Raw genomic sequence first — 24,075 nt, 5'->3', positions numbered from 1 at the left:
AGGTAAGTTACAGTTTTCATAATTCAGACACAGACTATTTTTTGCCTACCAGGCCATGTTGTCTACTTTGCTGTGTACTGAACAGACAGTGCTGGAAGGGGAGAGTTGCAGTAGTCCTTTTTTCTTTTTTCATTCTTTATCTCTAGATTATTATTTCATTACTGTAACCTCCCTAATTAAGATATATTGTTATTCTTCAGTGCCAGGTCAGTCCTGATCTAGAAGACCAATAGTCAAAGATGTTCCAACTGCATTTATCCCTCTCATTTTTTTTTACTTCCCCAGACATCATGATATATTTAGGAAAACATGATTCAAAGTAGGCTGTAATTTGTGGAAAATTTGGGTGTTATATGTAGTATGTTGAACAATCACATAGCAGTTTCTTTATTGGTGCAAGTGACTTTCTAATTAGCTATCATTGATAAAAATGAGATAACTAGGTAAAATCAGGTGTTGTACTATTAGCTTATGTTTCACTAGTTCTTTTTTGTCACACAGCTAGTGTTTCATTGTAAGGTATTTCATTTTGTGTTGATTCAGCTTAACTGAATGGGGATTGAATATAAAACATGCTTCTTTTTAGTAGAACTGGCATTCCATTAAATAAATACAACCCCCACTTTCCACCAGTGTTTTATATATATATATATATTTAGATGAAAAGGGTACTATTAATTGAATTGATCTCAGTATATAATACTAAAACTTATTTTTATTGACCTTGATGACATCAATAACTAAATCAACCTAAGTAAGATTTGAACCTAGAACAGTAAACCTCTAAATTAAAATTAAAATTTGGATACAAATATAAATTTATTATTCAACTTATTATTGTCTTGGCAATTACCTTTATTCTCTACCTTTAAAACCAGGACGGATAAGTGTTTAGATGTAGATTAAAATCAGATTAATGTACAGTGGATGCTGCATGGATGAATAATTGTTAAGAAGTTAGCTTTGCAGTCATGAAGCCCTGGGTTCAATCCCTGACTGTATGACATCTTAGGCAAGTTTCTTTTGCAGTAACCTTGGGCATACTCAAACTTTGTGAGTGGAAACCCTTCATATGGGTTGCACCTGTAATTCAAAGGTCTGTCCTTGTCACTTGCTGTGCCATGCTGATTCTGATTGAGGATTACACTAAGAGCACAAGCATCCATGGAATATTCAGTCACTTACATGCAAATACAACAAGCAGGTTGTTCAGTTGATTGTGTCAAAATGAATAGAAGTCTATTTATTTATTTATTTTGCCTTTATTTTACTGGTGCAGCAATTTTTAAGGAATATGTTTGGAGGTGAATTAATACCAGTGTGTTACTGGTATGAAAATCTTTAGGAAAGGTGAGTGTTGAACTCACAACATTGAGCTATTGTACTACCGAGTACAATAAAGCATTCTTTGTAAAGTCAGCTCCAGCACTGAGAAATCTGTAAATATTTATAGTAATTTCTTGTAGCATTTGCTAGATGATTAAATCTTAAGTTTTATCACATTTATTCTTGATAGAGTTTCACAAGAAACAGTTCTCCGTCATTTCTAAATTATTACACTCTAATTATACATTTATACCAGCAGTAAGCACATGACACTCCTTGAGTAAGTAACATTATGAGAAACTACAGTATTTCTCAAATGAATTCATCCCTTCAGTATTAAAGTCTGATTTAAAACATAATAGTGTAAACATTTTTAACATGCCAAACAAGACATACAAGAAAGTATCTCAGCAGGATAAAAATAGAATATTGTCTGCTTCCAGAAACAATGAAAATTTGAAATTGTTGCCCCACTCCCTTGATATTAACTACAGCACAGTCAAGATAGTTGCACAAAAAGATTATTCTCTGAAGAAAAATTGTGGGCACTGACAGCAAAAAAATCAAGGAAAATCAACAATTTTTACAAGAATCGAATAACGAGGACCCAACTTTAACTTTGAAAAAGAATGAGAGAACTTTTACAAGAGAAATTCAATTTGACTGTTTTATTATCGACTATTGATCGCTATCTTGATGGCTTTGGATACACTTTGAAAAAACTAATAATTCACCCTCAAGAACAAAATAACGAAAACACAAAAAAGGGGCAATGTAATTTATTATGCAAAATGGCTTCAAGATAATGGATTGGCCATTCATCATGTATATATTGATGAAACAAATTACATTTGAATTTCAAAGTAAATTATTATTATATTTGCTAAATACTTATATAAAATTTTTGTTTATGAAATATTTTTACGATCTATTTGTTTGAAGGTCGATGGGTAGAGCTTACCCTCAAGTTCAGGCAATTACCGATTGTCCTTCTACTAAAGGGGAAAATTTAAACATTATTGCTGCTAGAGATATGTCGGGGCTTGTCCAATTCAAAACATTTAAGATCACAACTTCTGAATTTGACAGCTTTTTACATCAATGTTCGCTAAAGATCACTACGACTACATCAGATCCTGTCGTATTTATTATGGACAATGCACGCATCCATAAACGTGTCGATGAAATTGATCTCGCACCACAAAATATGGTTGAATATCTACCTCCTTATTCTCCAATGTTTAATCCCATTGAGGAAATGTTCAACAAATTGAAATCTTTTGTGAAGCAGTATCTACAGAATCATAAAAATGATCTCTACAACAGACCAGAAAATTTGCCCATGACGAATCATAGAATGAATATTTTAAAAACAGCAATGTATCTTGCAATGAATTCAATATTTGCTGTAAATTGTGCAAGATATGATCAACATCAAACATTTTTCATTCCACGAGTATTGCATATGAAGGATTTGTGAAATAGTTGTGATTATAAGCATTTTAAAATAAGTTTATAAATCGTTTTAAGTTTAGTTTTTTTTGTTTATTTTCACTATTCTTGTGCTAAGATACTATTTTGTATGTTTGTTTAAACTTATAGGTTTAAATGTTTAAGATCTAAATATTTAAATATTTAAGATCTAAATTGGCTTTGATATGAAAGGGATGAATTCATTTAAGAAAGGGACGAATTCATTCGAGAAAGGGATAAATTCATCTGAGAAAGAGACAAATTCATTTGAGAAAAGTACAAACTCATCCAAGAAAAGGACGAATTCATTTGAGAAAATGATGAATTCATTTGAGAAAGGGACAAATTCAGTCGGGAAATACTGTAGTAAAATATTGTAATATATGACAAAGGTTGACAGAGGAAAATTTAAAAGCAAACAGCTAGGAGTTAAAATATAAAATAGTTTTGATATGCTCTACTTGTGTGCGTGAATTTAATATATATGCCTAGCAGATTAGCATGTGTGGAAGAAGTAAATTAGTGTTGCTTAGTCTGACATGAAAATTTTAAGTATAATATAACCATATATAACAATCATCATCAGTTCAAGCTTGCTCAGACTAAATATATGACAGTAGTTGCAGGAGTGGCTGTGTGGTAAGTAGCTTACTTACCAACCACATAGTCCCGGGTTCAGTGCCACTGTGTGGCACCTTGGGAAAGTGTTTTCTGCTATAGTCTCAGGCCGATCAAAGCCTTGTGAGTGGATTTGGTAGATGGAAACTGAAAGAAGCCCGTCGTATATATGTGTGTCTGTGTTTGTCCCCCCACCATCGCCTGACAACTGATGCTGGTGTGTTTATGTCCCTGTAACTTAGCGGTTTGGCAAAAGAGACTGATAGAATAAGTACTAGGCTTACAGTTAATAAGTCCTGGGGTCGATTTGTTCGTCTAAAGGTGGTGCTCCAGCATGGCCGCAGCCAAATGACTAAAAGGAATGAAAGAATATGTGTGTGTGTGTGTATATATATATATATATGGATGGATATATACACACAAACACACAAAAAATAAAAATAATGATTTTAATACATGCGTGCAAACACCTACATGCACACATAATAAACATGTCTGTATATTCTGAGTATTCTAAACATATCCTAATGTAATCTTTATTGTCTTTTGTACATCCTGATGATTTTCCATAAGAGATATTTAAAATGCAAAATTATATAGTTATATATGTTTTGTAATTTCAATAATTTTGTTTGTGAAATGAAACAATATACAGACACTTATGACATATTATTTCATATCAACAATTCAAATTTCAAATTTAAAAGGACATCTAGCAACTGAAGAAGGGACAAAATCTTACAGCTGTTTCGGCCTAGCGTTGGCATGCCCCGGATAGATATTATCCCTTAGTGGGTTGGATTCTCAACCCCTAACTTTCTTGGAGTATATATATATATATATATATATATATATATGCTATCATCATCATCATTTAACATCTGTTTTCCATGCTGGCATGAGTTGGATGATTTTGATGGCAAGCTGGAGAGCTGCACCAGGCTTTGGTTGTCTGTTTTGGCAGGGTTTCTATGGCTTGGTGCCCTTCCTAATACCAACCACTTTACAGAGTGTACTAGGTACTTTTTACATGGCATCAGCACCAGTGCTTTTCACATGGCACTGGCTTATATAAACTTTATATATAAACTACATTATGTTTGTTATATAATAACTACAGCCAAATCTGAAATAGTTTTTTTACTGTGTAGTTCTAATTGATGAATTAATACCCGACTTCATTGTACCATTGTTGTTTAACCCTTGGTTGACTTCAATTAACCAAACTTATCATGCTGATCAGTGTGTTCTTCATTGCTTAAAATGGTGTGATTTTGATTTGAGGGAGATTTGACTATTATTTCTAGCAGGTCATGTGACCACATAGAGACTTCCTTCTTAGCCCAAGTTTTGCCAGTGTAACGGGTTGGTTTTTTCATGTGTACAATATCGCACACATATATCTAGTTTTTATTGTATACATGGTCTGATCAGTAGGTATCCAGACTGTTGCCATAGTAACGAAGCTAAAGCATGCAGAGTGAAGCCACGTGGCACAGATTCACCTTGAACTCTGCTGTACATGTGCACTAAGTGTTAATGTTCTAGCTCTCTTCTGTTCTTTACAGCAGTGCTTAAAAGGAAGGTGTGTAGCGTGTGATCATCACATTGACCATAACAGAGAGTTGAGCAAAGAGTCTGCTTCAAGTTTTGCCAAAAGCTTGGTGATACCTGCTCAGAGGCCTATGCAAAAGTTTTCAAAAAGTTTTAATCCTTCTCAATACAATCAAGCAGATCTTGTGCAACTGAAACCCTAGTGTCTTTTTGGTCAGCTGAAAGCAGTTTTGGCACAAACTTGGCAGACATGTGTCTCATACCCAAATCTTCAGTGATAATGGACTGAACTGAACCATAACTACTCTGCACATACTTTAATAATTCACAAATGGTGATTTGATGATTTCCCCTCACAGCTGCACACACATCTGCAATGTTTTACTCAGTTTTGCTGGTTGCAGGTCTCCCAGAACGTTCATCAATATCGACATTTTTTTCAGCCATCTTGGAAACGTCTGAACCACTCATACACTTGTTTGCGGCTCATACACTCCTCTCCTTACAATTGGTGCAATTTTGTGTAAGCCTCTGAGCAGGTATCGCCATGACAACTTTCTCTGTCATGGTCAATGCGAAAATCACATGCTACACACCTTCCTTCCAAGCACTGCCATAAACAGCGAAAGTGAGCTAGAACATTAAAACTTAAAGTGCATGCACAGCAGAATTCAAGCTCAGTCTTTGTCAAGCAGCTTCACTCTGCATGCTTTAGCTTTGTTACTATGGCAACAGTCCGGATACTTATTGATCAGACCTCGTATATAAACAGCTTGTTTTACCCCCAGTTTTATATTTAAGATTCAGCCAATAAGCAACAAAAGGGAGACATTCAAATGCATGCTCATACATATACTATTGTTGGAAATGATTATTAGATGTGATACACACTACTGTGTTTGGCATTAGGAAGGACATCCAGTTGTAGAAACCATGCCAAAGCTGACATTGAAGCTCAATGTAGTCCTGCAGCTCACCAATTCCTATCAAGCCACCTAACCCATGCTAGCATGGAAGATGGACATTAAATGATAATGATGGCAGTGATGGTGATGTGTGTGTGTGTGAGAATTAGCAGCATACCAAATTAAATACTTTGAAGTACTTAGCTTCATCAATCTATATTTTGTTATCAAAATTCCATTGGAATCCTTCTTTATTCTATCAGACATTTACTGCTGAGGTCAATTTAATGAACTGTATTTCCATATTATACATTCTAGATAATATAACGATTCTTTACATTTATACCACTGAAAGGGATTATTATATATTCTTTATTAATTTCATATAAGAATATATTTCAATTTGTGCTCTCTAATACAATTTAGAGATTGAAACTCTCAGAAGAAAAAAACATGTATTTAAGAAACAAATTATCATTATTCAGTCTCTTGGATTTCACTCTGAGATTCATCAAATATGTGATCTGAGAGAGGTTTGTTTGATTGTTGTTTCTTGCATGTCGAGCGAACATGTTGAGGCTCTTTCGCTGGCTCATCATTCTTCCATTTAGTTCAGTATGTAACAGTATATTTACATTTTGAAAACTTACTTAGAGCAAATATTGGTGCTATACTTTGCCCTAAGTGGTTAGTAGCTCTTCTTAACTCTTTAGCATTCAAACCAACTATGTCCAGCCTAAATATTTAACCTGTTTTATATTGAAACTGACCACAACTGGTCTCTTGCCTCATCCCTAAAATGCCATCCTAAAACTAAGCAATCACGTCATCGACATCTCTAAACTACAAGATAATGCAGGATTAATTTAAAACAATCTGAGTAAACAAACATTACATTTGACAGAATGATCTGAATACTAAAGATTTAAGGATAAAAAACAAAAAAATGACCAGGTTTGAGTTTTACTGCTATCTTCAGGTTGCAGTGCAGCTTAGCTTATGAGCTTATCTTATCATGTCACACCTTGACAGTTGTCTTGTCATTGGTAGCATAAACAAATTGTAAAGGACAAAAATACTAGTGTGGTGAATCCTGACAGAAGGGGTCATGATAAATTGTCAGCAAATTCTAAACATTTACACTTCAGCATAATGTGTACACGCACACATACACACGCACACACAACATACAAACATATAGGTTTCAGGTCATAGTGGCTTGAGCTATGACTAACTCAGTAGCACCACTTGATTGTTCAAAGAATATATTTTTATGTAGATTGTGTGTGAAAAGACAAACACAAACAGGAAATACAGAGAAGTGGAAGGGAGGGGCAGAGTAGGGTAGATGAGAAAAGGAAAGCAAGTATTTATTATAAAAAGACTTAAAAACAAAACATTTAACAGTTTTTTATGTCAATGTGTTAATAGTATTACAATTTTCTTTTTAAACAAACACTGCCAGAACAAAAGACAATAATACTGATTTAATCAGGCTGGATTAGGCTACTATAACTGGAAACAAAAAGAAATGGTAATATTTTTGCATTTTGTTAAGGATAGTGGATGAACAGAATTTAATGGTGTTGAACAAAATAGCTTGTATTTATCTATTGGCCTCATATGGTCCAAGTTCAAAATCTGCAAAGATCAACTTTGCATTTCATCCTTAATGGTGTTAGTAAAGTAAAATAATAGTTAAGTATTGGACTTGATTTAACCCTTTAGCAATCAGATTACTCTGTCAAATGTGTTGTTCATTTATTCATATTGTTTTAAATTAGTCATGCATTATCTTGTAGCTTTGAGATTTTGTTGATGTGATTGTTTATTTTTAGAATGACAGTGTAGGGTAGGTGTGAGAGGGACAGTGTAGGGTAGATCATAAAACAGGTAGAATACTTGGTCCTGATGTGGCCAGATTAAATGCTAAAGGGTTAACTGATGATTGCTCTCCTTAAAAATGTGTCTTTGTCTCAGTGGTGGAGATAGATAATTTTGTAATTTTAAAGGAATAGACTTGTGACAACTATAAATATAACATATAAAGCATTTCAGAGCATTTAGCTAGCAAAATGAGCTCCTATAAAAACAAGCAAAAGCAATTCCATTGACAGGGAATATTTCTGGGGTTGCTGTATTGTATTCTGGCATCATAGGGCTCTGTGAGGATTCTTTCTTAATTCGTCCTACCTAACAGATGGTCGCAGTATTGAAGAGAAGAGTATGAGCCAGCAGACTAATATTCTAGAATTATCTAATTTCTAAACAGTTCTAATTTCCAATGCTAACCAATGTGAAGACTTGTACATACACCTGTTGATTATCTCATTTTTACTTAAGCAAACACAATGATCATTATTCTTTGCTGATGAGGTTAGAATACAACCAAAATATGCCCAGAATTGTCTCCACCCTTTACCAAAAATAATTGTTTCTAACTATTGATTACCATTGCTTTTTATCTCACTGCATAATTATTTTTAGTTAACCATATTAACTCTTCTAACGCTAACACAACTGATTCTACAATTTAACATAATTCCCTGCAGTTCCTTTATGGGGTAAAATGCAGTAATTATTTAACATCCTCTTTGAAATACCATTTGTAATCAGCACTTGTCTGTCTCGTTATCAGCTATGAAATCAAATTGAATGATTTGTTTGTATTTTCTTGCTAGCTACATTACTAACCAATCTAGTCGTTTCTTTTTTCTAGATACTGGGTGTTTGGATTACGGTGCGATACCGTAACCAGAAAGACCCTAGAGCAAACCCCAATGCGTTTCTTTAATGGTTACCACTTGTGTTATCATTAGGTACAGTAAAGCCCCCTGAATTTTATCTGCCTCAGCTCTATGTATCTCTCTCTCTCTCTCTCTCTTCCCCTCTGCCTCATCTATATCCTTTCTTTATTTTCCTATTGCTATTGTGTTACGAAGTCAACCATTTCTTTTTTCTGACCCATTTCTGCTTATTCACATATTTTTTATACTTTGCATATTTTATTTATTTTGCTTATTTTATACAAACATTCCATACTTTATTACTTTGCATATTTCATAAACCCTTCATATTTTAAATACTTCCCATATTTCATGTAATTGCCATATTTTATATACTTCCTTGTATTTTATATAAACCCTCTTTTATTGCAACTAAAAAGATTTAATTTTAAGCAGACATTTTATACATTTAAATATTTATATTTTAATTTTTTTTTTGGACATTTTTTGGGAAGAAAGGTATTGTGTGTACCTTGAAACTTTTTTTGACCTTTTGGAGGGCTTTTTGATGGAAACAGGGAACTCAATTTTGGGGGTAAAAAAAAAATTTAATGAAAGGTTTATTACAAAGTCTAGGAGATAGGAATAATATAGTACCATGAATCTGTTGACGGACTAATGTTAACAGACTAATGTTTATCCTAATTTAGCAGTTGAAGTGGCCTAGTGGATAAGGTGTTTCTTTTTTTTTGTTGTTGGTGGTTTTTTTTGCTGAAAAGTTGAAGCTCATACTCTATGTCCAGAGTAAAAGCCACAAACTTCTTCACTTCCTCATTCCACTAGCAACACAATGGTATATGTTGGTAGGAAACTGTAGAGTTATGATAACCTCATTGATATAGTGATAGTTGTAGTGATTTAGTGATGTAAGGATCTCTACTGCCATTAGCAGTACCCCTTTTAAGAAAAACACCGAACTGTTGTTAATTAGTTTGATATCAATCAGGACTGGATTGAGCAGGTCTATAATTAAAAGTGTTTCCGATTAGGACCCTCTAGTTTTATTTTGTTTTTTCAACAAGTATTTGGGAATAAGTGTATTGTAGGTTACTTGGAATATTGTGATACAGAAGTAAAATAACAAAAAAAAAGACGAGCTTCTAACACTGAAAAAAGGAAAGTTGAATAATTTTTATATACTTCAAGCCTATCATTAGAGGTATCATCATCCTTTAATGTCCATTTTCTATGTTGACATGATTTGAACAGTTTGACCAGAGCTGGTCAGCTGGAGAGCTGCACCAGCTTCCAGTCTGATTTGGCTTGGTTTCTACAGCTGCATGTCCTTCCTAATGCCAGCCACTTTACAGTGTATGCTAGGTGCTTTTTATGTGGCACCGGCACAGGGCTCTTGCAAACCAACCCTCTTCATTGGAGAATGGTATGAATACTTCTGCAGTAGAGGACAGGTTTTCTTGAATACTGCAAGGTGGTAGGTTCAACATAAACACACATTTCTAAACCATATACTTCCGATGATGGACCTTTGTGCTTGAAATATATAAAAATTATTCAACTTTCCTCTCCACATTCTTAGCAGCTCTCCATTTTTATTATTTCATTTAAGAATACATTATCCAATGTGTCCTTCACTTTTTGAAGATGGTAAGTGTGATTTCAAGGAGATTTGGTTGTTATCTCTAGTTACCCTGTAGAACCTTGCTCAAGCTATTCCATGTATAGTTGAGAAGGAAAAGATCATTCAATGGAGTAAAATAACAAACTAGTTGGAGACAAGAGTGCAGTTGGGTTTAACTACTGTAGATTATTGCGAACTTAGTTTTTGGCTTAAAATCTAAGTATGAATAAATGAACTACACTGATTAAACTATCCCATCTTTATCTTATATATACATATCTTAGGATTTAGGTCTGTCACAAGCCTACAGGCTCATTAGGCTGGAGTTTCTCCCAGCTTCCATGGCATACAAGAGACCAAGCATATATAGTGCTCCTATCCTTGGATGGTACATCAGCTCCTAACAGGGTTAGACTGGAGCAATGGGAAATGGAGTGTTCTGATTAAGAACACCTGTTCTGAGAATCAAAACCACAATTTTAGCATTGTAAATGCAACACCCTACCAACAAGGCCACATAAAGTATACACACACACATATAGTTTTTTTCACACATTATAAGCACCAGTTTGTTTGAGGTTGTAAAAGAAAACATTGTTTAATTGTTTCACTGATGGGGGCTTAAATCGTGTTATCTCTTATGTTACTGATAACGCTACAGTCTGAAATTGGTGCTTATAATATCTAATGCCATTTATACTAATCTCTCAGTCATTAATTTCTAATTATGATATGTTATTAATAGATATCAGATGGACTGTTTTGTTGAATCTGACAAATTAGCATCTCAGTTGTTCAGTCAATAGAACTATCTATTCATTGAATTATGTAATAAATGACTGAGTGAGTATTCTACAGACAATTGTACTCTTAATTTAATTAATGGTCATACAGAATCAGTGTATGACAAGGTTGTACTCTTTGAGTCACAAGTACAGTACATCTGACAGGCTTTTTCCTAGTTTCTCTCTAATGATCTCACTAACAAGGCTTAATATTGACCCAAGGCTATGGTAGAATTTTTTTTTTTAATCCTTCAGAGGGATTAGTAATTATATTATTAAGTTAGAAACTGGGATTGATTAAATTGGCAATTCTCTTCCATCAAATTTGTGGCATATGCTAATGTTGAAATTGATTGCCATTATTATTATTATTATTATTATTATTATTATTATTATTATTATTATTATTATTATTATTATCATTATTATGGCTTTGAGTGTGAGCTGGCAAATTTATTAGCACACTAGGCAAAATACTTAGCAGCATTTTGCCTCTCACTATGTTCTGAGTTCAAACTCTGCCAAGGTCAACCTTGTCTTTCGTCCTTTCGGGGGTGATAGAATAAGTACCAATGAAACACTGGGGTTGATGTAATCAACTCATTCCCACCTCCCCCAAGCTGCCCTTGTGGCAGAAGTTTGAAATAATAATAATAATAATGATAATAATAATAATTATTATTATTAAGGCGGTGAGCTGGCAGAGTCATTAGCACACTGGGCAAAATGCTTAGTGGCATTTTGTCTGCCTTTATGTTTTGAGTTCAAATTCCAGTGAAGTCAGCTTAGAGTTTCATCCTTTCGGGGTTGATGAAATAAGTACCAGTTGAGCTCTGGGGTTGATGTAATCGACTAGCACCCCTTCTCACAAAGTTTCAGGTCTTTTACCTATAGTAGAAATGACTATTATTATTATTAAGGTGAAGCTAGCAAGCTACTGGAATCACTACTGCGCTGGGCAAAAAAATGCTTAGCAGCATTTCATCCAGCTTTATGTTCTGAGTTCAAGTTCTGCTGAAGTTGACTTTGCCTTTCACCCTGTCAGGGTTGATAAAATAAGTATCAGTTGAGCACTGGGGTCGATGTAATTGACTAGCCCCCTTTCCCAAACTTGCAGGCCTTGTGCCAAAATTTGAAACCATTATTATTATTATTATTATTATTATTAAGGTGAAAGCAGCAAGCTGGCAAAATTGTGAACACGCCAGGCAAAAAGCTTTGTGGTACTTCATCCGTCTTTATGTTTTAAGTTCAAATTCCACCAAGATCAACTTTGTCTTTCATCCTTTCGGGGTCAATAAAATAATTATCAGTTGAGTACTGGTGGGGGGGGGGGGGCAATATAATCAACTTAACCCCTCCCCTCGAAATTTTCTTGCCTTGTTCCAAAATATGAAACCATTGTTATTATAATTAAGTTGGCACACTGGCAGAATCGTTTGCGCATCAGAAAATGTGTTAAGTAGCGTGTCTTCCAGCATTACGTTGTGAGATCAAATTCCACCAAAGTCAACTTTACCTTTCAGCCTTTCAAGGTCGATTAAATAAGTACCAGTGAAGCACTGGAGTCAATGTAATCAGCTTGTCCTCTTGCCCAAAATTTCAGACTTTGTACCTACTACTACTACTACTATTATTATTATTATTATTATTATTATGGTGATGGTGATGATGATGATGTGCTTGCTGAATTGTTAAAGCATTGGGTGAAATGCTTAATGGCATTTCATCTGGATTTATCTTCTGAGTTCAAATGTTAGCAGCGGTCAACTTTGACTTGATCCTTTTAAAGTTAAAATAAGTACCATCAGATGTAATCAACTATTCCTCTCCCCCATATTTCAGGCTTTATGCCTATAGTAGAAAGGATTATTATTATTATTATTATTATTATTATTTTTTAGAAAGTTAAAGAAGTGATATTTTAAATTCTCAATCGCAGAATAATGCTAATAATATAGCCTGAACAGGATAAACTATCCCTATTTTGCAGAGAAAAGTGTAGGTGACTAGCTGTGGACTCGAACTCACATCCCCGTCATTACATGTGACGATACTTTTGCCGATTAAGCTAAACTACTCACTACAAATTCCTCTGCAAATTAAGATATATAAATCTCGCTTTATGAGACGCTCTCATATGTTAAATTCAAATTACGACAAACGTAAATAAACAAGCAAAGCTTGCTTTTAGAAGCGTTGAGATGTCTTTTTTAGAAAGTTAAAGAAGTGATGTTTAAATTCTCAATCGCAGAATAATGCTAATAATATAGCCTGAACAGGATAAACTATCCCTATTTTGCAGAGAAAAGTGTAGGTGACTAGCTCTGCAAAATAGGGATAGTTTATCCTGTTCAGGCTATATTATTAGCATTATTCTGTGATTGAGAATTTAAAATATCACTTCTTTAACTTTCTAAAAAGACATCTCAACGCTTCTAAAAGCAAGCTTTGCTTGTTTATTTACGTTTGTCGTAATTTGAATTTATTATTATTATTATGTGAGAGCAGTGCATGCGATCAAAATGACACTGGGGTAAAATATATGAAGCCCAGTATACCCATCATGACTACCCGTCTGATAAGGGTACACCAGGCACATGCATCACAACCGTATGTGCACGACATGGTGATCCCATATCAAGATAAACAGCACATGACCTTGCAGGTGGGGCCCAGTTAGAATCTTCTTCAGGTTGAGTAACCCATCCCACTCAAAAGGTCCTTGAATAGGGGTTAAAAATGTTGAACGAGACCCCTATTTCCAGAGGTAAATTATTCAAACTCCAAAGAATTCCTCTCAATACATGGCTGTGATGCTCCCCAACTATTCCTGCTTGTGATATCAGAGATGCACTAAGGGACATGCTCAACTGGTTATGGTAAAAAAAACTGACTAGCAAATCTGTGGTATTGAGCAGAATATTTGCTGTAGCCCATTTTTTATACCAAGACAAAACAATGCACATGATAACGGTTCCAATCAGTTAAGATCAGAAGCCATGAGAGCCAGTGCCTGATACTGCATCAGGGCAGATGATATTATTATTATTATTAGAACATCAGACAAAATGCCTTAGTGCATTTATTCTAGCTCACTACAATCTTGCTGAGATCAACTTTGCCTTTCAACCCTCTGAGGTCAATAAAATAAAGTACCAGTCAAGTACTGGAGTCAATGGTCAACCAATCCTTCATTCCTCAAAATTGTTAGCATTGTTCATAAATCAGAAATCTTTACAATTATTATAACAATGCTTGTAGCATATCTAGCACATTTCCATTAATCCTACACTTCAATTGGATTTGATTTCTGATCATCATTGGATGTCTTATTCCTGGATATTAACTGCTTCTCAAATGAGATTTAAGCTAAGAAGTTTTGTATCTAAACTAAGGGTAGTATAAGCAGTAGTAACTTATAAGATAAATATAGAGTTTTATGTCTAAACTAAGGATAACACAGACAGCAGTAACTTATAAGATAAAGCTATTACTAGCTTTAGAATTAATATTGGTATTTGAATTTAGTCTTGGGCTCATTGTAAGTCTCCTGGACGTTGCTGTCTTAGATTCAAGGACTCATAGAACTGGTTACTCAGTTTGACGAATACCACAGCTAGACAAATACCCACCATACTCTGAAAATTTTGTTTCCCTGGACTTAGGCACATTAAAGCTTCAGCATCTGATAAGTGACTGGGCAGACACCCACAAGATTATCCACCATCTTTCTAACAACAACCTGTGGCACCTTTTCAAATTCCATATGTCTAACACTTGTGGACATGCTTACAAAATCAAAAAAACAATACAGCACCCATGACTTTTGGAAACAATTTTACACACTCAGAATTGCTGAAGCATGGAATAAACTATCTGCATCAGTTGTTAGCTATCAGGACACTACATCCTTCAAAACTTCCATGCTTCCTGAAATTCATCAACAATACACCTGATGTCCCCTTTTTTTTTTCTTTTAAACTTTTGAAACAACTCATTCACTGTCCACCTCCTGTGCATTCTATGTACAGTTCTTGCACTTTTGTTTACTTTTTCTGATGAATTGTAGTGCACCTGAGTACTGTTTACAATAAGTTCATTATTATATATATACGTGACAGAGATCAAAACATTGCCCTTGAACAGGACACCAGTTTGTCACAAGGTTATTTATGGCTGAATAAACTGGAGTGACATGAAATGATATGTTTTGTTCAAGATCACAACATACCACCCAATATGGAAATCAAAACCGCAATCTTTTGTTTGTGAATGCAACACCCTAACCACCGGGCCATACACATTTACATTATGTACACATTCAAGAATAAAACACCTTATGACAATAATAAGAGATCATAACATAGTGTAGATAATAAATATATTTTAATGATGAGGTTGATAAATTAATCTCATCTTAGTAATAACAACTCATTATCTCAGATATCTAAACTGTTAATCTTAACTTATTATTGTGGTGGAGGTCACATGTGTGCGTGATTGTTACCTTTCTTGAACTTAATTGCATCTTGAAATGTTTGCAGCACATTTTTCTTTATCTGTTTACGCTTGATTGTCGCTTTTATATTTATTTGCCATATTTTTTTATTTTTTAGTTTGTTTTTCTTTCTTTTTGTTTATTTTTGCTTTATGTACTTCATATGTCCAATAGAAATAAAAATTGCTTGTTAATATTCCATTCTCTTTTTCGTTTTTCTGGATACCCCCACATTTCTCTATTTCATCAATTTGGTTTTGTAAACCTCCACTTTACAATTTCTGTCAGTTCTTCAACTCTAATGCTGCTGCTCCTTTTCCATTGCATGGCCTCCAAGCTTTTTCTTATTTCTCTCTGCACCAGAAAAGACATTGTGTGCCAAGTAAAAACGAAGAATTTTGGCTTCTTCAGAGTCATGAATTCCTTAGCCACTGCAAGTGTTGGACAAGATACTTGACTTTACTTGCCTAAAATTTTGTGCTTAATTAAGAAATAATTTTATTGCTGTTGTCATACTTATTATCAATATTGTACATTGTTGTAGTTGAAAAGTACAATAACTAAACTACTGAAATATTTGACTTGTCTTCAGGATCTTTAGTTCATATTCAGCTATAGATATTGTGATATTGCACTCTACATGGTTTAATTGAACACATACAAACACACACACACACACTTTATATATATATATATTAGAGACAAGAAAGTAAATTTTGAATGTAGCAAAGAAATATTGGGCATTTATCCTTATAAGACAGAAAAAAAGTTGCCAGCAGGTGACTCTGTGAATCGAAGCCTGTACTCCTCAGACACCAATTGTCTGCATTTGTTTATATTTGTTAATAAAACACTTTTGTATTTGAAAAGCTATTATTTAGCATTAAAATTGAAGGTAATTGTTGTCAGGGGTCATTTAGCTTAATGGTAGAGCGCATAGTCACCTGCTGGTAACTTTATTCCATCTTATATGAGTAAATACCCAATCTTTCTGCTGTTTTCACTGCTTTACTGTATTCAAAATTTACTTTCTTGTCTGTAAATACCAACCCATTTGACACTTCCAAAATTCGTTTTCATATATATATATATATATATATATATATACTTTTTTCTAATTATTAGAGCTGCAAGATCACAAAAAAACTGCTACTCAGAGTTTCATGTTCCCATTCGTTAGGCAGTTGTGATCAATATTTTCTTGATCACAACTGCTCAATGAACAGAAATGTGAAACTCTGAGTAGCAGTTTTTTGTTATGTTCTTGTAGCTTTAATAATAAAAAAGAGGACATTACTCCACCTCTGGTATTCAAGTACTATTTTTCTCCACCTTGTTTTGCATTTATATGCTTACTCATGTGTGTATATATTTATATCCAAAATTATGGAATGGAGTAGATTCACATACATAGCAACCCCAATTGCTGACTGAACTATAGAATAACATTTTTTCATCTCATCAAACTTCAATAAGGGAAAAATGTACATCCTTCTACAACAATAAACCATTATTGTTCCTGAAAGTTGTTTTTTATGCTTTCTACAAACTGCTTGAAACATACTAACTTCCTACACCTTGATCCTTGGATCTTACCTTTACACACACATATACATATTAAGATATTGAAAGTTCTTGCAATATCTTTCCTTTTGTCTGTATCATTACTAATCTTTCTCTCTAAGATGATAAAGGGAAAAGCTTATTACAACAATGAATTTTCCTTTATTACATCCATTAAGCATGCATGCACACATACACACATGCTTACATACTCATTCATCCATGCATACATACATACATGTAGTGTATTCATCTACAAAGATTCTAATGGAGTGTTAACGGCATCAATTTCTCCCACTTATTCCTCGATCTGTAAGGGCAATGTTCCATTTTCTGTTCAATATAAGAAATGTTTAAATGTTATCATTAGATGTTTAGAAATACATTGAACATAGACAGGTTGTGTGCGTGCATGCATGCATGCAATGATTTGTTTATGAAATAAAATAAAAAAACTGTCATTGGATTGTCGAGAAAAGGTCAAGTTGTTTTCTATTGAAATGTTTTTCCTAACATGATTTCTCATTCGGATTCAGTTTTCCAGCTAACATAGAACATTATTATTGTTATCATTGTTGTTGTTGTTGCTACTGTTATATTTGGATTTGGTCTTTGGATTTATATGTGCTACAATCCTAGCAGTAATTTTTGTGAATCTCTAAGGCTGAAAAGCTGGCAGAATTGTTACCATGCTGGGCAAAATGCTTAGCGGCATTTCGTCTGTCTTTACATTCTGAGTTTGAATGCCAGTAGAGGTTGACTTTCCCTTTCGTCCTTTCAGAGTCGATAAAATAAGTACCAGTTGTGCTCTGGGGTCGATTTCATTGACTAACCCTGCCCCTGAAACTGCTGGCCTTGTGCCAAAATTTGAAGCCAATATTTGTTCATCTCGCGTATAAGTCTTTCAGTAACTGTAGGATGAAAACAGTTTGGAATGAGGGGTTCATGACAGAATATAAAGAAAGTAACATGAGTGAGAAATATTAACTGTCCCACTCAACCAACAATAATATCAAGTGTTGTTTTAACCCTTTAGCGTTCAGATTATTCTGTCAGATGAAATATTTATTTATCCACATTGTTTTGATTTCTATGATATGATTGTTTATTTTTAAAGTGACAATGTAGAGTAGGTGTGAGGGGCCGGATATGGCTGGTTTGAATACTAAGAGGTTAATAGTTGGTTAACAATGTACGAAGTATTGCTGAAAAGTTCCAAGCTTTAGATAAAAGAAAATACAGGAAAATACAGGATTTTATTCAACATTTTCCCCTCTCAGATTCACACACTTATTGCAACAGTCCTTCAGTTTCCTAAGCCCTGTAAAAGAATTCAGAAGGTTAGGCTTCCAACCAGGCCTTTTACAATGCCCCTAAAGTCAGGGACTTTTCAGCACCCCCTTGTATCTTACAAGAGTTCCTTTATTAGTTAATGTGTTGTTGGTAGAAGCTAGAAGTACATTAAGAGGATTTGGGAATATGTTTATAGAGTAACTCACTGCATGTTTGGCCTCACAAATGAGTTAAAGCAACATGGGAAAAGGGGAATTATAGTGATGAGGTTAATGGTGACAGATTTATTATTCTTTCATTTATCTTTTATCATTTACATGTTTCATGCCATTAGACTAGCCATGCTGGAACACCGCCCTGAAGAATTTTAGCCAAACGAATTGACCCCAGTACTATCTTGTTTTAAAGCCTGGTACTTACTCTATCAATCTCTTTTTGCCAAGCCACTAAGTTATGGGGATGTAAACACACCAACAATAGTTTTCAAGTGGTGGTGGGTGGCAAGCTAACACACACACAGACACACACACACACACACACACACACACACACACACACACACACACACACACACACACACACATGGTGGACATCTTTAAGATTCTGTCTACCAAACTCACTCACAAGGCTTTGGTCAGCCCAAGACCATAGAAGACACTTGCCCAAGTTGCCACGCAGTAGGACTGAAAGCAGGACCATGTAGTTTGGAAGCAAACTTCTTACTACACAGCTATTTATTTTTCCTAAATTCATACACACATGACTATAGTCGTATGCTCATGTATTATATCTTTCCAACAATTAATTGTATATGTTATGAAAGCTCTGGCTGAGGAGGGTCTCCACATTGGCCAGTAGGCATGGACCTTCAATTTTGAGGGAATTATGTCGTTGGTCAGAGGTAATGGGAGAATTCTTTGCTATTCTCAATGCTTGCATGGGTCAGATGGAATTTGTTGAGACAGATTTTTCACCAGTTGGACGTCCGTCTTGTTAGCAACCCTTCAAGTAAGGTAAGATTCCTTGTGGCCAAACATATTTTTCGCAGAAGACTGGAAATAAAGAAAATGTTTGCTTTCAACCATCATGTGATGTAAAGATAAGAATACACACCAAAGACACACATGCATTAGTTTGTGTGTGTGTGATAGGCTTCTTTCAGTTTTCATCTACCAAATCCACTAACGAAGCTCTGGCTGACCTGAGATTATAGTAGAAGAGATTTGCAAAATGTGCTGTTCACTGGGACTGAACCCAAGACCAAATGGCTGGGAAGTAAGCTCTTTAATCATACAGCCATGTCTGTGGCTGGATAGATAGATACCATCATCATCATCATCATCAGAAGAAGAAGAATAGAAACACACACAGCCTTAATCTAATAATGTATTCAGGACTGATTACTGAAATGTGAGGGACTACACTTCACATTTGGTCAAGGCCTTATTGCCAGCTTTGCACAATATATATCCTAGCTGCATATAATTCTGTATCACATCTGCAATAATCCAGCATTTTTATGACTACCAATGTGTTCATACTTTTCTTATTAAATACGTAATTCTAATTTTGGCATTTCAGAGTTGTCTCCCCTGTCTGATATATATGTTTTTCTTGCTGCAATCTTAATTAATTTTGATTAATTAAACATGTCTTGTTACTACGTTATGTCGGCACTGACTTAATTGTTTATTTTACGTGCATATGGTGACTGCATGTCCAGAGTTGTCATTATGACTGTCAAAAGTAGATTTAATTAATTTTAGCCCTCAGGTTAATGTTGCAGGAGGAATGTTGATTGATGAAAAATTGTTTTTGCTAATCATGTTAGCAATTTTTGCATATTATGTTAGCAATGAATAAACTATTTGTTTTCCATGCTGATGGTATCCATCGGTGATTTCTGTCAGGTCATTGTTCTGGGATTTACTTTCAGTGTCGTTGACAAGTAAAAACAAAGTTGCAAGTTGACATAAAATGTCATAAAAACATTAAATATAGAGAGTGTGTGGGTGTGGGTGGGTTCATTTATTCAAAACTGAAGTTTCACTCTGCTGTGACCCCGAGCTACTATTACTTTCTTCATAAAAATGAAAATCCCAATGACTCCTTAAGACCTCCTTCACGAATATATTTCCTTAAGGAGTGGCTGTGTGGTAAGTAGCTTGCTTACAAACCATATGGTTCCGGGTTCAATCCCACTAGGTGGCACCTTGGGCAAGTGTCTTCTACTATAGCCTCGGGCCGACCAAAGCCTTGTGAGTGGATTTGGTAGACGGAAACTGAAAGAAGCCCGTCATATATATATATGTATGTGTGTGTATATGTTTGTGTGTCTGTGTTTGTCCCCTCCCCCAACATCGCTTGACAACCGATGCTGGTGTGTTTACGTGCCCGTAACTTAGCGGTTCGGCAAAAGAGACCGATAGAATAAGTACTAGGCTTCCAAGTCCTGGGGTCGATTTGCTCGACTAAAAGGCGGTGCTCCAGCATGGCCACAGTCAAATGACTGAAACAAGTAAAAGAGTTATGTTGAAAACTATTACTCTATACCAGTCATGGGCAAACTGCGACCAGCAGGACTTTCTGAATGACTCACCCAATGAAAAATTACCCTGAAATTTTTTTAGTAGCGTGTTCTGTCTGATGATGAGCCATGTCTCATGTGGCCTGCTTCTCAAACAAATGGTTGCCCATGCCTGCTCTTTATAAACGACGGTTATGGTGAGTAATGGGAAACTCAAAGTGGCAATGAAGACCAAACCACACACACACATACGGCTTTGTATTTACTGTTTATATCACATTTTATTTATATACATTGCTTATATTGAGTACTTTTTCCTTCTTGTTTGGACATTCAAACACACACATAGATTATAATTTAATTATTTCTTTATTCTCTTACAGATTATTGGTGTTTGGTTGGCACTGCGATATCGGAACCAGAAAGATCCGAGAGCAAATCCAAGTGCATTCCTATAGCCATGGAATGTTAAATGTTACTTTGAACATTACTCTGTCTCCCTTTCTTCCTCCTCTCAGTTTTTTTCTCTCTTTGTTTTATATTTCTTTCTCATTTTTTTAAACATTTCCTCTTCAATTTCTTCTTTCTCCCAGCAATATTCTCTACATTTTCCTGGTGTGGAGACTATTAACAACAACAATAATAACAACATAAAATCAATGAGGATATAACATCACACTTACTGTATACACACAGTTTTAATACTGTATTTGGGTTACTCTCTTTCTCTTTCTCTCTCTCTCTCGGTCTCTTTCTCTCTCTCTCTCTCTCTCTGGATATTTCAACTGAAAGAAAATGAAGTCTACGAGTCTACATTAAATGTCTCCTATATAGTTTGGTTGTATCTATATGACAGAGGCAGTTTTGACAGGTGCTTCAAATTGTTTTCGCAAAACATTTTCCACCTGTTATTTGTTGATAATAAACATGTTGATAGAGAATACAAACAGCTCCTATATGAATCCCCCTCCCTGTTACCATGTGTTGGTTCTGTATTTGAATGTATGAGCATGTATATGTGTCTTGTTAAGGTGATTTTTTTTTTCTGTGTGCCTTTGTATGTAGTTATTATTTTTTCTTGACTTTGTATGAATGTGTGAGCTTGTGATTATTATACAACATTGCTTTTATATAAGTATTGTGGTTATATGAGTATTGTGGTTACTATCCTACATTGCTTTTATATAAGTATTGAGGTATCACTGTTGACTTAGATCAGTTTTGTGTATAGTATGTACATATGTGTGTTAAAATGGGATTTGAGGAGAAAAAATAAGTGGTGATTTTAACCTTACTTCAGTATTTTCTAGTTTTAAAAAACAGTAGTCAATTATCACTTTATGTAATTAATACATATATAATCAGTAGTTTAACTGTATTGATGTTTCCTATACTCACAGTTAAAGTAGCATTAAGTACTTTCAGGGTTTTCTTTAACTATATCCATTCACTGTAGAGTTCAGCTTTGTAGTGCATCTCTAACTATGCTCAACTACAGCTTATACTCAGAGGTGGGGTCTGCACCTAAAAAGATCTGCAAGGTGCAGGCCAAGGTGTTGCCCTTGCATGCAGTCTACCTTCTCCATACCTGCATAGTTGTCCAAGGGATAGACACAGATGATACATTTTCGTACCTGTGTTGCTGTGGTCAGAATGCAAAGAACCAGAATAGATACTGCAAGGCATCCCATTTGAAGCTTCAACAAAGCCACCTCCCTGGGTAGGTACCTTATATCAAAACAATAAATCGTTATGAATAAGCAAACGAAAGTTAGGTGTAAAAATTAAAAGCATTATTTCTCTGTTTTCCATTTTAAATTTTTATGAAAACAACAAAAAAAAAAACTACCCTGAAAATTTTTTAGTAATTATTACTGGTAGTAGTAGTAGTAGTAGTTGTAGTAGTATTCTATTGAGGTTGATTTAGTCAGCTAATACTCTTCTCAATAAATTTCTGGTTCTGGCTTGTATTAAAATTCATTATCGTTGTTATAACTGGCTGTTTTTTTACCCTTCATCTTCCCAAGGGTCCGTAAAATAGAGAATAATAAGTCAAGTATTTGGGTCAATGTAATCAACTATTGTATCCTGTCCCACTCCTCCCCCCCCCCCCGCCAACCGTTAGAAATTATCATTACTGTTGTTATTATTTCTAGGGCAGTGGATTGGCCTTGCAATTTTACTTACAGCTCTACATTTTGAATTCAAATCCCACCTGGATTCATTTTGTTCTTCTTCCCTCTCAGATCAATAGAATCAACTGACCTTACTCCAATTTTCTGTATACCTATGTATGGAATTATTTTATTGACCCAGGGACAAATAAAAAAAAATAAATGCTTTGGGGATCAACTTCACCGTTCGTCCTTCAGGGGTCAACCTAACTGATTACAATTTCCCCTCAAAAGTGTGGCCTTGTGCTAGTTTTAGAAATCAGTATTATTTGAGTTCAAATCTTACTGAGCACTATTTTACTTTTCATCCTTACTGGGTTTGAGAAAAAAAACAAAGTACCAGTCAAATACTGGGGTTGATTTAATCAACTTACTCCTCCCCACCAAAATTTCAGGCTTTGTGCTTTTATTAGCATTAATCATTATTATCTTTATTATTATTTAGTTGTGATAAAGTGATAACAAAGCCAATGAAGTTTAACTGAGGTGTTGTTATTGCTAGATGAACATTATTATTGGTCTTCTTCTTCAAGACACATTCCCTCTTGATGTTTCTTTCTTTGACAATTTCCTGTTTTATCCTGCACATAAGGGACAGAGACACTCAGTTGTTCTCTTATTCCCTTCAGACTATGTCATGTCAATACTTTTACTCTATGGCCTTCTTTCTTTAAGTAACCACATCTCTCTCTCTCTCTCTCTCTCTCTCTCTCTCTCTCTCTGGATCAACAGAGCTACTTCTCTGTCTCTCACAGCCTCACCATTACCTTCATTATGTTTCTTAAAGCAATAATCTGCCAGTGGAATGAAATAGCAGTGAGGGGTGATGTCTGACTGGGTGGTAAAGGACATGACGAAGAATGGAGTAGATGTAGTATGGATGATTGGATGATGGTGAATGTGATTGAGGTTTCCCCCAATCATTGTAGTTCTATCTATCCTGATCTAAAATGTCAGGATTACGAGGCATAGTTCCTGTTTTGTTCTCTTT

General features: G+C 34.9%; 1 protein-coding gene across 1 annotated transcript in view; it reads left to right on the top strand.

Annotated features, from left to right (window-relative positions):
* LOC106881683 (tetraspanin-13) overlaps positions 1-23,247 on the top strand; it is a 105,646-nt gene extending 82,399 nt beyond the window's left edge. Inside the window, 3 exon segments of the mRNA XM_014932148.3 lie at positions 1-2; positions 8,596-8,695; positions 21,294-23,247. The exon segment at positions 1-2 is cut by the window's left edge and continues 151 nt beyond it. Of these exon segments, the coding sequence (XP_014787634.1) occupies positions 1-2; positions 8,596-8,670 (77 nt within the window). The 3' untranslated portion in view covers positions 8,671-8,695; positions 21,294-23,247.
* The last annotated feature ends 828 nt before the right edge of the window (positions 23,248-24,075 follow it).

The sequence above is a fragment of the Octopus bimaculoides genome, chromosome 16 (genome assembly GCF_046866305.1).
Source record: "Octopus bimaculoides isolate indiv1 chromosome 16, ASM4686630v1, whole genome shotgun sequence".
NCBI classification, from domain to species: Eukaryota; Metazoa; Mollusca; class Cephalopoda; order Octopoda; family Octopodidae; genus Octopus; species Octopus bimaculoides.
Note: the sequence above shows the minus strand (reverse complement) of the source record. Positions and strands in the feature narration are given on the sequence as shown.